The sequence below is a fragment of the Fistularia commersonii genome, chromosome 19 (assembly GCF_037954325.1).
Source record: "Fistularia commersonii isolate RoL2024-O1a breed Wild chromosome 19, RoL_Fcom_v1.0, whole genome shotgun sequence".
NCBI classification, from domain to species: Eukaryota; Metazoa; Chordata; class Actinopteri; order Syngnathiformes; family Fistulariidae; genus Fistularia; species Fistularia commersonii.
In genome coordinates this window covers 13,463,445-13,480,421 of record NC_141302.1, presented here as the reverse complement: position 1 = coordinate 13,480,421, position 16,977 = coordinate 13,463,445, and the positions used below count along the sequence as shown (strand labels likewise).

At 42.1% G+C, this 16,977-nt stretch overlaps 1 protein-coding gene across 5 annotated transcripts; it reads left to right on the top strand.

The window, feature by feature from the left end:
- The first annotated feature begins 2,499 nt into the window (after window positions 1-2,499).
- Window positions 2,500-16,730, top strand: mtmr1a (myotubularin related protein 1a). 5 transcript variants are annotated; one of them, XM_086166046.1, is made up of 20 exons: window positions 2,523-2,541; window positions 2,661-2,793; window positions 3,216-3,315; window positions 3,415-3,438; window positions 4,933-4,995; window positions 7,493-7,580; window positions 7,662-7,756; window positions 7,858-7,965; window positions 8,065-8,163; window positions 8,596-8,679; window positions 11,327-11,476; window positions 11,808-11,996; window positions 12,080-12,265; window positions 13,251-13,409; window positions 13,498-13,545; window positions 14,279-14,371; window positions 14,613-14,726; window positions 14,803-14,846; window positions 14,969-15,101; window positions 15,912-16,730. In XM_086166046.1, exons 2-20 carry the CDS (start codon window positions 2,684-2,686, stop codon window positions 16,077-16,079), a joined length of 2,055 nt encoding a protein of 684 aa, XP_086022172.1. In that variant the 5' UTR covers window positions 2,523-2,541; window positions 2,661-2,683; the 3' UTR covers window positions 16,080-16,730. The 5 variants fall into 5 exon arrangements, with proteins under 5 accessions (XP_086022173.1, XP_086022176.1, XP_086022175.1 ...); XM_086166047.1 differs by lacking the exon at window positions 3,415-3,438 and having other exon boundaries at window positions 2,500-2,793; XM_086166050.1 differs by lacking the exons at window positions 3,415-3,438; window positions 4,933-4,995 and having other exon boundaries at window positions 2,503-2,541.
- The last annotated feature ends 247 nt before the right edge of the window (window positions 16,731-16,977 follow it).

Genomic DNA, 16,977 nt, shown 5'->3' with positions numbered 1-16,977 from the left:
GATTGCATTTACCCGTTCACACCAATGGCTGCAGCGCAGCGATGCAAGGCACTAACTTGTCCAAGTAGCATGCTTGACTTCCTAATGTGTATCTTAGGATATACAGAATATGATGGCAGGTCAAACTTCTATAGTTTTTTTTTTTTCTCCGTGAACAGCTTAAGATGTGGAGTGAATTAAATCTATATTGGTCACCATTGATTTATTCCAATGTGCAATGTCTGTCAATCGGTTCACCACACACGTTATGTATATGTTATTGCTGAACATCGTAGCACTATTAGAAATAAAGTGGCCTCTAGCCCTGTAGTGGTACATATTTCAGAGGCTAGACATAATGTCTCAAACTTGAAATACCTTGGCATTGAGGTTGTTAAAAGAAACTATATATCTAACAAGAGTTGCAAAAAAAAGAGGAATCACGTGATCATTTCTTATCCCATATCACATAATCAATTCCCATGATTATAAGCATCTGAAGAAGAGCAGATTTTTGCTCAAAGCGTCATGCTATAATACATATTCTTTATGTAATATGAGTTATCTGTAGTTTTGGAAAACCCTCGGTGTGTGGATTTTTATCAACTCTTTCTATAGTCAATGCTTTTGATCCAGCACTACTTTTTGTCCATCAGTCCCGACCATGCTTTCCAGCCTAATGAATGCGCAACACAAACATTGAAACCTTCTGGTCTCACTTTGCCAATATGGGGCTTCTGACTAAACAAACTAAATCTGTTAACACCCCAATGCAAACTCAACAACAACAAACAGCTCTTGTCAAACAAGTAGACCAAAAAGGATGCACTGGCATTACTATGGACAGTGTGCAATGCTAGAATGACAAGTGGCAAATATCAGTGGCAAACTTGGCAATGGCTTTGAAAAGATATAGGGTAGGATAAGGTGCTTCAGATGAATAGAGATGATTTGAGTAGCACCACGCAGTTGCAGCTATTTTTCAGAGTCAGTGAAGCTAGTGTGTGGGTTGAAACTTCTGAAGCAGGATTCAAACTTCCTGCCCTTGATAGTGAGTCCTTATATCCCTCCGAACTGCTGACCATACAGTAACTTCTACCTGGACATCAACAATAGGTCGAGCAGGACATCTGCTGGATGTTGAATTGTTCCGCCAACCTCAGGATGACTGGGGCTCCATGGACTTCTGGAGTGCTTTCTCCTGCAGGCCACTCAGTGACTCCACTTGCTGCTGTGTCTCCTACAGCCAATTCCTGATGTCCGGTCATTACATTTCAAGTTTAATTTCTAGAACCCCTTGCAAAGATGTCTGTTTGGGATCATGGAACAAGGAAACATGAGTGCATGAATATCATTTTCACACAAATGTATGACTAACACTATATGTATGAATAGATGCCAAGCTAGCCATATATACATATATATATATATATGTGTGTGTGTGTGTATATATATGTGTATATATATATATATATATCTTCTTCTTCTTCTTCTTTCGGCTTTTCCCGTCAGGGGTTTATATATATATATATATATATATATATATATATATATATAAATTCACTTCCATAAATCTTCTCTTTGGTCTTCTTCTAGACTTTCTGTTTGGCAGCTCCAATTACAGCATCCATCTACCAATATATTCACTATCCTTTCTCTCTACATGACCCAACCATCTTAGCCTGGCTTTCCTGACCTTGTCTCCAAAACATCCAACAACTGCTGTCTTACTGATGGACTCATTCCTATCCATCCTGGTCCCTCCAAAAGACAACCTCAACATCTTCATCACTGCAGACTCCAGCTCTGCCTCCTGTCTTTTCCTTAATGCCACTGTCTCCAAACCATACAGCATCACTGGTCTGACCACTGCTTTGAACACCTTTAATTTTGTTCTGGCTCTTTTATCATAGATTACCCCTGACACTTTTCTCCACTCCATCAAACCTGCTTGAACCCATTTCCTCACCTTTTCTTCATATTCTCCATTGATCTGGACTGCTGTACTTAAAATCCTCCAGCTTCCTTACCTCCACTCCCTGTAGTTCCTCTCACTCGCACACATATATTCTTTCTTGCTGCAGCTAATCTTCATTCCTCTCCTTTCCAGAGCATGTCACAACCTCTAAAGAGTTCCCTCCAACTGTCTGGAAAAAAGTATTCATTACTCTATCTATCTATCTATCTATCTATCTATCTATCTATCTATCTATCTATCTATCTATCTATCTATCTATCTATCTATCTATCTATCTATCTATCTATCTATCTATCTATCTATCTATCTATCTATCTATCTATCTATCTATCTATCTATCTATCTATCTATCCACATGCATGTCTTCATTTCCTGTCCTCCTTCCATCACTTTCCCCGCCAGTACAATTAATTCTAGAGGCATAAGTTTAATATCGTTGTTGTTGTTGTTGTTCCTAATATTATGACAACGGGGGGCCTAACCGGATGCATGCATGGATGCACACGCGCGCGCGTGCAGCATCTGTGAAGGGGGCGGGGCCCGGCGGGAGGAGGGTCGGCGGACTGATAGGCAGGAAGAAGAAGGTCAGTCATCCCCAGATCGTCGTAAACAGCTTCTTTATGCACCCGAACGCACCCATTCTTTACTTTTAAACTCCCCCGGCCGCCGAGGCCGTCTTCTTCACCTTCTTACCGGCCCCCAGAGTGAATCCCTTAACAGTCACCGATGGAGAAAGCGGGCGGTTCCGGCGGCGGGTCGGCGGATGCGGCGGCGCCGAGTAGGAAGACCAGGAGCCCGCCGACCTGTGGACTAGTCGTCGCCGAAACATCGGACAGGTGAGCCGCACCGACAGTCAAGTTATAGCTTCCTCGTTTTCCTTTTTTCGGGATATTTATCCTCAGAACAAAGTGATCCGACTCTGGTAATAGTTCGTGAAATATTAATTTTAAAGGGGGTTCAGTCTTAGGCTACCCAGAGGGGGAGGGGGGGGGGTCCCACTGGGTCACATCTGCAGAGGATACAGGGCTAGCTTAGCGCCTTAGCATCCGCCGGGGCGGAGGACCACTAGCTAGCATGCTAGCACATAGCTTAGCGTTAGCATAGACTCGTGCGACGCTAGAAGTGACGTATTAGCGCCATCCAGCGAAAGGCTCACACCCCATCGTGTGAGCCGTTATTTTGAGCGGAAATGATAAAAATAAAGTAAATATAGAATAGTGAAAAAGTGTAATCGGGAATATCTTCTGTTTACTTCCAGTACTTCGAGTTCTCATGTGGAGTGGTGCAAACAGCTGATCGCTGCCACCATATCCAGTCAGGTGTCAGGCTCTGTGACGTCTGATATTGGCAGAGACAAGGTACACACACACACACACACACACACACACACACACACACACACACACACACACACACCACATGACAGTTTCTTACTTGCTTGTGTTCTCACCTGGCAGGCAGGGAGGAGAGCAAATTTCAGGGTAAGCTCCTGTGTGTTTTTGTGTTTGCTTTTTAGATAGCTTTCAAGCATAAACAGACTCTTTCTTCTCATGTCATGTTGGTCTTCGCTGTTTGTTTCGATGCCAGGCTCCCACTTTGGGAATCTCTGATTTAAACTCCTTTTTTATTAGCCAATGCAGTTTGTGCCTCTGCCTGTCAGTGTTACTGCAGCTGCTGCAAGCAGGATGTCCTGAAAACGCTGACTGCATTAACTTGGTTTCTCTATTTAAAAGAAAAAGAACTGTGGGCAACCTGGTGGGGCAGAGGTTAGCGCCTCTGCATTATAGCAAGAGGGTCCCTGGTTGGATTCTGGAACGGGGACCTTTCTGTGCGGAGTCTCCCAATTCTCCCTGTGTCTGCGTGGGGTTGCTATGGGTTCTCCGTGTTCTTCCCACAGTCCAGAAATATGCAGGAGGACCACTGGAGACCCTATTTTGTCCAGATGTTTGAATGGGAGAGCGTGAATAGTTGTTTGTCTCTATATGTGGCCCTGTGATTGACAGGTGACCCCGCCTATCGCCCATGCCAACCTTAGTGCAGGATAAGCTGTATTGCAGATGATTGAATGATTTTCTTAACTTCATAATTACTTTTTACTAAATGAAAAGTGTCAAATTTTGGAAGATCATGTTGTTGTTTCAAATCAAAACTAAACTCAACATTAAATCCAGTGAATTCAGAAAACAGCTATCTTTTACAATTGAAAGTCAGATTGAGTTTGCCCTCGCAGTATTGACTCTGCCCCCCTTTGAATCACAAATAGAAGAAACCTCTGTCAGAACCCGTCAGGTCGCTGCTTTTTCTCCACAGTGACTCAACGCTTGACTGTCCCACCCTGCTGATGCGTGCTTGACGGGTGCGCCTGCTTTGCACCTGTTTCACTTTTTGGCCCTGTTTTTTGTTCTTATTTCAGCTTTCCCTGTCACTGAAGCGGTTTGAGGCAGTTCCTGTAACCACCGTTTTGATTTAGTGACTGAATGTTGTGACTTCAGTGTAAAGCTTATGTGTGCATGTGTACACATTTGCTTCTGTGCTTGCACCCAGTTAAAGCACCTTCCTATCTGAGCGTTTTAGCAAATGTTTGCAGTCATGGTTTTTTGTGAATCCTTGGTTGAAAGAGTGTGGTGTTGCTCTGCTTGAGAACCAATTTTTGGTCAGTAGATGTACCTGTTGAACTCTGTTAGTGATCCAGTTCAGAGAAAAAAGATTGGTAACACCAGGAGAGGCCTTGGAAGCTGTGTGGCTTCTTGCTGCAGCAAGAAGTTCAATGGCGTCTGGTTCTTGCAGGCACAGGCTCTTGCAGGATCTGTGCCGCTAGGGGGTTGCTTCAGACTGGAATTCTGAAGAAGAATTCATCCTTTCTTTGAATCTGGCTTTGACATCTGGACTTTCAATGCCCAGCATTCATTCAACGGGACATGAATTATTGGCATTCTCTCTCTCTCTTTTTCTCTTTATTTTTCTCTTCTTGCTAGCTCGCCCTCCAGCAGGACTCGCAGGATGAAGACCCTGATAGCGGGCATCCTTCCAATTCTTTGGCAAGTCTCTTCTCTTCTGCGCTTTGACCTTTGCTTCCCCTTCCCAATCCCCTCAGCCTCATTTGATTTGCTCCATCCTCACACTGTCTCGCCTAATCCCGGCTCTCCTCTTAATCTTCATCTGTATTTATATCCGCCTCCTCATCTACTTCATGATACTCTCAACCTCCTCATCCATTTTCTCCTGATTTCGTCTTACGTCGCCTCCTGCTTTACCCCACCTCGTCCTCCAGCCATGTCCTGCTTCGTCCTTGTGGTGCCTCCATCTGCTGGGTCTCCCTACTTCCTCATTCATTCAAAAGCCACCTCCCTCTTAACCTTTTGCTTCATTCTTCATCCAGCTCTCCTTCCCCTTCATTCTACTTCTACCTATCTCTCCTCTTCCTCCTTTGTTCTACTTCATCCTCTCCTATCTTTATGCTTTATCATGGTTCAGCCTCCACCTCCAGCATCTGCTTCACTTTGGTTTTACTATGTTAATTGGTCCCGTGATCGTGCTCTTAGCTTTATTTTCTTGTATATCAAATTCAATTTCCCAATTAAAATGAAGTAAAACACTATTAACCCTTTCCAGCCTACTGGTTTTGTTACGTGTTTTTCAATAAGAAAAATGTACTTCATGAATAACAAATAATGTATAGAAAATAACAACTCATAATAAAACAGACTGCAAAGAAATAAACTTGTTCTATTAAGTGAATTTACCATGAAGATAGGAAAAAGATACTGACTCTTCCCATCCCTCGTCTGTTGATGTTACCACCATCTTCTGTTCCAAATCCCCATAAATGTGTTGTACCTTGATGTTGTACATAGATGATGATCACACTAACTCACCAACAACTTCTCCATTTCTTCATGGACAAGTCAACACCATGCACACCTTGCTCATTTTTTTTTCCTTGACTTCTACTGGGCTACCTAGTGGACGGCAGCACGTCCAACTGTTTTTTCAATGCCACTTCACGGACAGTGGCGGCCGAGTCAGTATAAAATGCGCACCCACCTTGCTCCTAACTTAGATCTCTTGTATCACAAGCAATAAATCCATTGAGTGACGGCTCGTATATCGGAAAACTCGTAAGATGCGCTCATAAGTCAGGGTTCCACTATACTTGCTTCATCCAACTCCATCCTTGCTTTCCTTCTGTTTGTTTTTTTTCCTTCCTTTCTTCCCCCTTCACCACCCTGCTTCCTCCCCTTTGTATCCACATGTTCTTTCAGGCTCTGCCCCCCAGTTTCTTTTCCCTTTTGAAGGAACAATAATTCACATGCCTTCTAAGTCCAACTCCAAACCGAAATTCTATTCAATAAAACAAGTGTCTTTGGTGTTTTGTAACATCTGTTTCACTCCTTTTTTTATGCACCTTACAATTCATTTCTGTGCTTTCCCGGGACTAAATGTGAAGAAACTGCAGAATCAGCCTTCTAACTCCTGGGCTAATTTTGTGCACATTTAGTGTGTTCTATTTAAAAATTAAACACACACAGGTATCTGAAGTGCAGTCCATACAAATAACATGTGTTCTAAGATGCTCAACATGGTCACTGCATGCAGAAAAGAAATAAAATATTAAAAAAAAAAAAATTCTCATCCAGAAAATACACTAGTCATCCATATATTTATGTAATCATCACACCTGTGGTGATGCACACATAATAAAACCATTAATTCATCCTAATACAAACTGTGTACATCTCAGCGACACAACTCTGGACCAGCCACTGCTCATCACTGCCATCCATCATATTCATCCAATCATACTCAAGGTCAGGATAGTCACTACATTCATAAATCCACAGGACAAGATGTTACTGTCCCTTGTGTCAAAATTCCATGGCAGATCACATGTAGAAGCCCAACTCAGGTTGTAAAGAAACTAACCAGCACTACACCAAATAACCAGCAAGCTAACAACCCAACAAACAATATACCATCACTAACTACCTACTCTAGCATACAGCAGTCTGCAGTATGTCATTGGGTTTTTTTTAAGTGGGCACCTTCTGTCACAGATTTTCTATTAAGTTAGGCCATTAATACAATGCCTTACTTCTTTTTGTTGCTTTTACATCATATATTGCTTTTATGTTATCATTTGTTAACATTATTTTCTAAAATCAGAATTTGTGCTGTCACATCATGCAGGTATGATCTTTCATTATGTACTATTAATATACTCTATTGTTATTAATCAGTCAATTGTTAGATAATCATAAGTTATCATATAGCGTTTTATGTTGTACTAAGTCTATAATATTGATGACACGATACATATAAAGCAATGCGTTGTTCATATAGAATGTCATTTATTGAATGGTCCTATCACAAAATGTGGCTTCTTTACAACATGCATTGTTACAGTGGACTGTTCTTGCATAAATTCAAGCCAATTTGCTTTGACAGACCCGAGTACTTCCTGTCAGTCTAAAGCCAGACAGGTTTTTGGATGTCCAGTCTGGACCCTGGTTGTCTGACTGCCTTGTGTGTCTGCAGAGCCTCCCATCACTGAGGTATGGAGCCCAGATGAAGATGAGCCAGAGCCAGGTTCCTCTACTGCCTGGAGAGAACATCCAGATAGCAGGTAAATTACATCTCCCCTTTTTTTTTTAATTCAGTTATATTACGCGCCTTAACTTGTGTGTGCATGTTTGTGTGTGTTCAGTCAAGGATGTCATGTACATCTGTCCATTCAGCGGTCTGGTCAGTGGAACGCTGACTATCACAGACTACAAGATCTATTTCGCCGACATGGAACGGGTACTACACAACACCATACCACACTCACAGTGCACGTGTGTCAATATCTGTGTTTCCATTGGTATATGTGGGTTTTTGTTCACACCACCTCATGCTTGCAGGAGTCTCCATTCATCCTTGACGTGAACCTCGGGGCCATTAGCCGTCTGGAGACTATCACTGTCCCCAACCAAGGAGAAAGCACCAAGGGCCTGGAGCTTGTCTGCAAGGTATGACACTGTGGCATCACCTGATCATATATCCATGGTATTTTGATTATTTGTAAAAGATTTCCAGGCAATGTATTGATTAGAGGTTTTCTGCACCAGGACTTGAGGAGCCCCAGGTTTGCCTACAAAATGGAGAAGAACCAGCCAGATGTGGTGGAGTTGTTGGCAAGACATGCTTTCCCCCTGTCTCACAGCCTGGTCTGACTCATTTTTATTTACATTTTTCATCATTAGGCTTATTAGCCACTAAACATTTGCTTAGAATTTTTCATGTAGGTAACAGTTTGCGACAGAATTGTTTTATCCGGTTAGTATTTACAGAACATACAATTTCCTTCTTGCAGATCTGCCTGTCTGCTCTATTTCTAAATTGTATATCTGAATCAATAATCTTTCTCTAAGATAATCCTTTGTCAGTTATAAGCAATGTCCTCCAGATGAAATCCAATATTCCCCTTTATTTAACCTACCAGACATGGATCAATTCTGTAAAAACAAATGTTTGTGTCTTATGTTATTGATTTACATCAATGATGTAATGTATGATTCATCCAGAATCAGTGAGGTTGGCTTAAAGTAGACACGTTGTTGTCATCTCCCAGTGACTGGCGTATAAACCTTCCCCCCCAGAACCTGTTTGCCTTTTCGTACAAGGATGTGTTTCCTGTGGATGGATGGAAGGTGTATGATCCGGCAGCGGAGTACAGACGGCTGGTAAACACACTTGTTCATCAAGAGACTCCAATTAAATCAGTCCTTTCAGACCATTTGTTTTCTATTCACACACACACATGCTCACTTAGGTGCTCAATGGAAATTAGTCTGATAACAGCCCTACGGATGCAGATTGAATAGAGCTTACACCCTTGGCTAAGCCTGGCTAAGCTCAGCACGGCACTCTCCCTTCCCGTCATTGAAATCTCTGCAGAAATAATTGTTTAACTTCTGGAAAAACAACAGAGACTTCAGACTGAAGGTTTACAGGTTTACAGGGATGTCCAAACTTTTTCTCTGAGGACCACACGGAGAAAATATAGTAAATATATAGATATATCAAAATATATAGAAAAATATACAAGGGACTGGGTCACTTGCTATAGGTGAGTTATATAATCTCACATTTAGGCTATTAAAGCTAGAAAAAGCAATCAAAAGTTTGTCAAATATGCTTTATTGTTGAATATGTTTACAGAAAAAAACAGCCTTTATCACAGCTTTCCATAAATGTTTTTTTATCGATTTAACCAGAAAAATGGTTTGAGCTCATTCTCACAAGAGCAGCTTCAGTTTTTTTCCAAGTCAGGATGGTGATCCTGCATTCATTTTCTCGCTAGATTCTTTGCTTCTGCCAGTTTTCTGCCACATGTTTTTTCAATTTTTCTCTATGATTGTCCTTTTCTGACTAAGCACAGTGACAGTACAGTACAGTACAGTACAGCGTCAGTGCAGAGAAAGAACAATAAAGGGGAAATGGGATGGGTACATTTAAAGCTTGTTATTTAAGTTATTTGGAACGGTTTAAGTTATTTGACACGATTGCACATAGTCTTAGCAAGTCATTCTGGTGAGTATCAGCTGCGCTGGTTATTTAGATCAATCGTGGCGCTAACCATCCAGCTGTGGTGGCTGATCTGCCTGACGCTAAGGAAAGTTGAGATCAGCTGATTTTGCACATTGTGTGTGCTGTGCACAGTGATGTGAACTCGTGTGTGTGTATGTGTGTGTGTGGATGCACAAGAAACATGCATATAAGAAAGTGGTGCACAAAAGCGTAACAGTGACAAAAGTGGTGTTACGCATTATTGATATTTGTCGGTGCGTTGCGCAATTGTGTTTCCAGGCATGCTGACATTGCTTAGGTCCTGCATTTTTCCAGGCACAATATTTCGGTGACTTTAATAGCTGGCTGTTGTAACGTTTTTCTCAAATTTGTTTTTTTTTTTTAGCTCAGAAAAAATAGTGTTGCTGATCCTGCAGGATTGCTTTACTTTCTGCTCTTGTTCAGCATCAGTGTATTATTCATGGGTCAGATGTTTTGGTTTCGAAGTATGTTATACTCTTTCATCACTGCCACAATTGCATTGCATATCAAACAGACACACTTCCTGTTGAATTCATTCTCCATATATGTATGAAATTTTCTGCACTCACTTTCTTGCTTACGTTACTTTGCTTCTGCCCTGTTAGGTAACCTGTGGTAATTTTTTTTGTGATTGTCCTGATTTGCCTGGAGCAGCTGCCTTGTTCAACAGTAGCTCCCTCTGGTGTTAAAACTAAGAAGTGTGATACAATCAAGCAAAAATTTCAAGTATTCTATTGTAGTCATAAAATTTCCTAAAATCTAACATAAAAAAAAACATAATCCAAAGTTGTTTATCAAGACCCTGGCCATGGTAGCTTAGCTGGTTAGCTTGCTACCGTGACTCATGGCTGCTGATGCTAGCAGACATCGAACCAAGCGATAGTCTGGGCTAGGCAGCATCACATTACTTTAGGTTAACAAAATCCTAACTTTACTTGGAACAAACAAAGCCATGCGTGTGGATCTTGGAAAGGATTAGCAGATTTGAAGATTTGAAGATGTCCACATAGCTTCATCCAGCTTGCATCCAGGATTTGTTTGTGGTTTCTTCACATAGTGGGTGTCACTATTGCAACTGCCCCAGTCTGACCACATCTATGCTAAAAAGTCTACTACTAAATCTGAGAAATTAAGTAAATCTTCACAGAACAGAAAAATTGGTATAGATTCAGATCAAGTCTGTACATGAAAACTAAAATACAAGTGAAGCATTTAGGATGATGAAAATCAAAACAGGATGCATTTTCATAAAGAGTACCTTTGGAAAAATACCCAGCCAGTCACAGCTCTACACCTGGCTTGGATTAGATTGAAACCAAAACCTTAGATGACAAACCAGGGGTCAATTCTAGCACATCTGCAGAAGTATTTATCCACAGGCATTATCTCTGACAATGAGACAAGTGTAACAGTAACTTGAAACTCAACAGTAGACAAGTTTTGCTTAGTTTTAGAGGTGAAACAATACCCCGCGTAACAGCCCAGAGTGGTAATATGCTCAGTTCTTAGTTTTATCTTGCCCAAATGAGAGAAAAGTTTCATGACAGTAGGCTTAAAGTAGAGTTTAATAAAAAAAGGGGAAACTAAAACAGTGGTTGTAGGTGGGCACCTACTTTCAGGTTGTTTGGAAGGCTATATATTGCTTATTTTGCTCAAATTACTCCATCACAGAGCTGCATATTGAGACATACAACCATTCATTCTCTGTTTCACACCTATGGACAATATAGTGTAATTGACAACACTGGAACACAGATGTATGTTTATTTATTTTTTTAGGGTCTTCCAAATGAGAGCTGGACCATCAGCAAGATGAACAGCAGCTACGAGCTCTGTGACACCTACCCGTCTATGCTGGTCATCCCCACCAACATCAATGATGACGACATCAAACGGGTGGCCGTGTTCCGAGCCAAGCACCGCATCCCAGTGAGTCCTGACCAGAAAGCTTTTTGGCTCTCATTTAGAGATGCATTGCTTTGATTAGCCTATTCAAGCTATTTAAGATCTCTTTTTCATTGGGGGCCTTGACAACAGCAACACCACTGTCCTTGTGTCTTTCCATTTTTAGAAGACAATGAAATCAAGTAAGGGTTTTGACCCTTTGCAGTTTCGTAACAACGGCAATCAGTTAATTAAAATCAATTAAAAAACAAAGATGGCATGCAGTAGTACCTGTGTGATGAAGACAGCACGTAAAACAAATAGGTGACTTTGCACACGGCGATGCCTTTGAGGAAACTGTGGTGTTGTTTCACAGGTCTTGTCCTGGATTCACCCCGAGACTCAAGCCACCATCGTGCGCTGCAGCCAGCCCTTAGTAGGACCCTCAGACCGCCGTTGCAAGGAGGATGAGCGTTTCCTGCAGATCATAATGGACGCCAACGCTCAGTCGCATAAGCTCACTATCTTCGATGCGCGGCAGAGCGCTGTGGCCCTCACCAACAAGGTAGTTGGACCTCTCCTTCACCTCCTACAGCTTCACCTCCTCTGTTTGCACACACACCTTCTCCTCTGCCTTTGCCCCACCAGACAAAGGAAGGAGGCTATGAAAGTGAGACCTTCTACTCCAATGTCGAGCTAAACTTTCTGGAAATCCCGAATATCCACGTGATGAGGGAGTCTCTGAGGAAGATGAAGGATGTGGTTTATCCTACCATTGACGAAGCTCACTGGCTCTCCAACATCGACCAGACTCACTGGCTGGAGTACATTACGGTAATGAGGAGCACACGGTGACTGCATGATGAAACCTCTACTAATCTAGTATTTCATCATATATTTATGATTCTATTACCTTATTACTATGGAGAGTTGTTATTCAGAATTGGTATATCTTCAGCCATGGACAGTTTTGTCAATAAAGTTGTGATTTTGTCTTTCTGAATTTTTGCTGAATGGTAAGTCTACAACAAAAGGTTTAATTTTGGTAAAAAACTTGATAAAGTTGAATTATTCAATTTGACCATTTGTCGTCATATTCTGATCCGGTGTTGGGTCACTGTGGGGGCAGGATAATTAGGTCGACCCAGACGCCGCTGTCTCCCTGTAATGCACACCATCTTCCAGAGCCCCCTGAGACATTCTCATGATTAAGATATACTGTATAATCCCTACGGTGTGTTCTGGATGAACCCCCAGTCCCTCCTTCCGCTGGGACCTGTCCAGAAGGTGGTAGGTGTCAAGGTGATGTCAAAACCCGAAGAAACCTCCCCCAAGGTTTAAGAATGGATGTAGTCGACCCACTGTGAGACCTCAGATGTATGATTCTTTTGGCTACATGTTGATAAATGCTGTGAGGATCCCTCATAAAACAAGATCCCATTCAGGACGACGTCTACAAGCCCAGAAAAGCTACATTGCAGACATTTGCTTGCACCAGCAGGCTGTTCCAAAGAGCGAAGGGCCTTTTAAACAAGCCTGAGAGGAGAACAATCATTCTTCCTTTTCTGCTGATGGAAAAGCAGCCAATGCAGGGTTTTTGGGAGGGTTTAATTAGTTGGCCTCAGAGATGTCTGTGTGTGTGTGTTTGTTTGTGTGTGTGTGTATGCGCACACCACATTTAAACCTGGTCGTTTTAACTCCTCAGTTGTTGAAGCTTGGAGAGCTTTATCAGCCCAAGGCTTTGTGTCATTGATTCAACTCACCACTGATATTTATTCATCTGAAAAACATTCAGAAGTTGTGATATGTGTTCCTGCAGCTGTTACTCTCGGGAGCAGCCAAGATTGCTGACAAGCTGGAATCTGGGAAGACATCGGCGGTGGTTCATTGCAGCGACGGCTGGGATCGGACAGCGCAGCTCACCTCACTTGCAATGCTGATGCTGGACAGCTACTACCGCACCCTGCTTGGCTTCCAGGTCTCCACATCTCCAACCATCTGCCTACACGTCTCTGCTTATGCTGTATTGAGATGTAACTCATTAAAGATACAAACTGTGTCTACAGGTCCTGTTGGAAAAGGAATGGATCAGTTTCGGACACAAGTTTGCTGCCGTAAGGAAGAGACAGACTCAATGTCATCGTTGTCAGTCAAATCAAATCTAAGTGATCTTTGGAGTTAGGATTAAGAAGAATTCAAACAATTCCTTTGTGGCACCAGGGCAAGGCAATTGCAATCCAGTTGTATCTAAGATCCATCGATGTTTACAGAATTCAAAAAAGAACAAAAAAAAACCGATTACCAGACTCTTGTCTGAACCCTAAAAGCCATGTGCACTTTTTCAACGTGAAAGGGTGGTTCTAAAAGATTGAGAAAAAACTTGATTTGGGGCTACGTCACTTAAATGTGTTCAGGAAATTGTACCACTGCTTCTCATGTGTCTGTAGATGTAGAGGGCAACAAGTGAACCCCGTTTTATCTGTTTTGTTTCACGCACTTCAGCTGCAGTGTCACTCTGGTCCGTGTTGAGCTCAGGTCAACAAACGGTTTGATCAGTGCCGCTCAGCAGCCGTCTTTGCTGCAGGTGGTGTATGTATTGTGAAAGTCCCAATGTGGTTATAATGCAGCTGTTTGGAAAAGTACCAATGTCGTCATTGTTTCAAATCTTTCCCGGGAATCTACCTTTAAATATATTCCTGCAGCCTCATCAGTGCAGAGGTTTGGTTAAAAAGGAAGGAGGGGGTGCTCTTTGTTATCTATCACTTTATCCAGCAATATCTTACATTATTTTTTGGAGCCAGATTTAGAGTGGTCTTGTAGATGTTTTTGTATTTGGGTGTTTTACAGCGTGTGGGTCACGGCGACGAGAACCACGCCAACTCGGAGCGCTCGCCCCTCTTCGTCCAGTTCATAGACTGTGTTTGGCAGATGACCCGACAGGTGAGGCGTGCTCTCAATATTTAGAGAATACACATTGGTGAGATTTGGAACATGCACTGATTTGATTAAGGGTTAAAAAGGTCATCGTCTTTGATCCGAATACGACATTTGACTGTATTTCACATCACCCTCTATAACGGATTAGCATCTCACTATTGGCCACACTCCACTCACCAAGTGTGTGAAAAAAAGTAGCGACTTACAGTCTGGAAATAATATTCTCTCGGTGTTGTGACTTCAGTTCCCATCGGCGTTTGAATTCAACGAGCTGTTCCTGATCACGGTGCTAGACCACCTCTACAGCTGCCTGTTTGGGACCTTCCTGTATAACAGTGAACAAGAGCGAGTCACCAAGGTCTGTTGTGTGTTAATGTGTGTGTGTGAGTTGTAACTTTCCTACTCTAACTCCAACTCCTCTCCTCTCTCTGCAGGATGTCCAGACCAAGACGGTGTCCCTGTGGTCCTACATCAACAGGTAAGAACAGATGAACAGGGTAGGAGTGGTGACCCATAACAGCTGCCACAAAAAAAAAAACAAGAATCAGTGACTTAGCTCCTGTTGCTAACTGTGACGCTAACTTTCGGTTGCCCTCTCAGCCAACCAGAAGACTTCACAAATCCTTTCTATGTGGACTATGAGCACCACGTCCTGTACCCGCTGGTGTCTGCCAGATACCTGGAGCTGTGGAGCAACTACTATGCCCGCTGGAACCCCCGCATGAGACCACAGGTGCCCTCCGCCGTTCCAGAGGTCGCACACTTTAGTGTGCTAGAACTGAATGGATATTGGCATTTTGGTTGGAATAAGGGGTTCAATTCCTAGGAGCCTCCAGTGATCAGCCCCTCTGCTCAGACATATGAAGGAGGGTGGATCCTCCCATAATTAACTTTGGACAACATTCGCAATCTACATTTAGATTTTTGTTCATTAAAACCTATTTAACATGTTTTTTGCCTATCAAATGGAAAAGCAGAGATGTTTACGACATCCTCAACCTACGGCGTTTTGTGGTTACGATTAAGAAAGTCTCGTTTCATCATTCCGACACACAGCACTTGCAATGTTAAAATAAATTTCATGCTGCTTTGTTGAAAAAGTTTTGCCCTTCATCTAAGCTCCCAAGAGTAGATCAGACTCTTCTGATGGTAGTGCTTTTAAGAAAAGGAAAGCCATCTCCATGGAAGTGGAATTAGATATAATACAACACTAGGAATAGGGAACGTCGGCCCAAGTCACACTACTGCCTCGATGATAATTGACGGTACAATACATATATTTAAACATATATAAAAGAACTGCTCCTGTGAAATAAACTGTGTTAACATAGGTGAATGACATAGGTACTTGAAAATCGTGAATTGGAGTAAAAGTAGCTGTTGGATTTCTGGAAGACATTCATCCATAAAGAGAACTGAAGAAGCCTCTTGATCGAGGGGTGAAACATATTAAAGTGATGAAATTCAAGTCCAGTTGCCACGACACGAAGATTTTAACAAGAATGTCTGACACAATTTTTGTCTGTGTGTGTTTATCTTCCAGGTTCCGGTGCATCAGACGTTGAAGGACATGCTGGTCTTGAGGGCGGAGCTCCAGAGGAGGTTGCAGGAGCTGCAGAGGGAAGCAGCTTCCCACTCACTGTCCTCCTCTCCTGAACATTCTCCCTCTCAATCACACACCTCAGGAACCCCTTTACATACTGCGGTGTGATGCACACACCCGTTCACACGCATCTATTCCACTGAACGTAATGTTTACACAGAGACCCTTTTAACATTCCCAAGTGTGAAGAAATTTAAATGATCTCAAGAGCTCTGTTGTCTAAAAAGACTCCCAGGGACCGAAATGCTCGTGATTTGACGTTATTGGTATAAAGCAGTTTCCTGCCCGCAAACACTGCCTTCACGGTTGAGAATCCCTGACGCAAACGATCCCCTTTCCAGTCCAGCATTCCGCACTGAGATGTTTGTTTGGATTTTATTGCCTGTATTTATTGAAATAACCAGTTGTCTTTCGTATGTGTAAAAGCCAAGCCCCTTAAAATCACAGAGCAGCTGCTTTTTAGAACCGTTCTCTTTGCAACATGACAATTTTTGACGAGAAATTACTTTTAAAAGAAACCCAAAATGGAACGGGAGATTGCTTTCTTTTAACTATTTCTGTTTTCTACTAGTAAGTCATTTCACTGTTTATGTGTCTGCGAGTGTGAGAGAGAATTGTCAATTTTGTTGCTCTGTGATTTCTGATCTTAAAGGGTCAAACTTTCTTTAGAACTATAAATAAGGAATGCAGTGTTTTGTGTTCATCGGCCAAAATATGTTTTATTCTTTTGTTAATAACACCAACGCCCTGATACAAGCATGATTTGCAGCTCTTGGGTTTATTTATTGCCATTTACAGCAGACAACAGGCATTTAGATGGACCTTTTCGTGTCCCTCAGCGGGGAGATTTCAAAAAATAGAATTTAGAGTAGTGTGCAATCAGTATACAGTTAAAATATGCAGAGGCTTCCTATTTAGCTTACATTTGCCATAGAAAGTTTTCAATGTGTTGTCTTACCATGAAAAACAAATGGCTTATATATATATATATATATGGAGAGAGAGA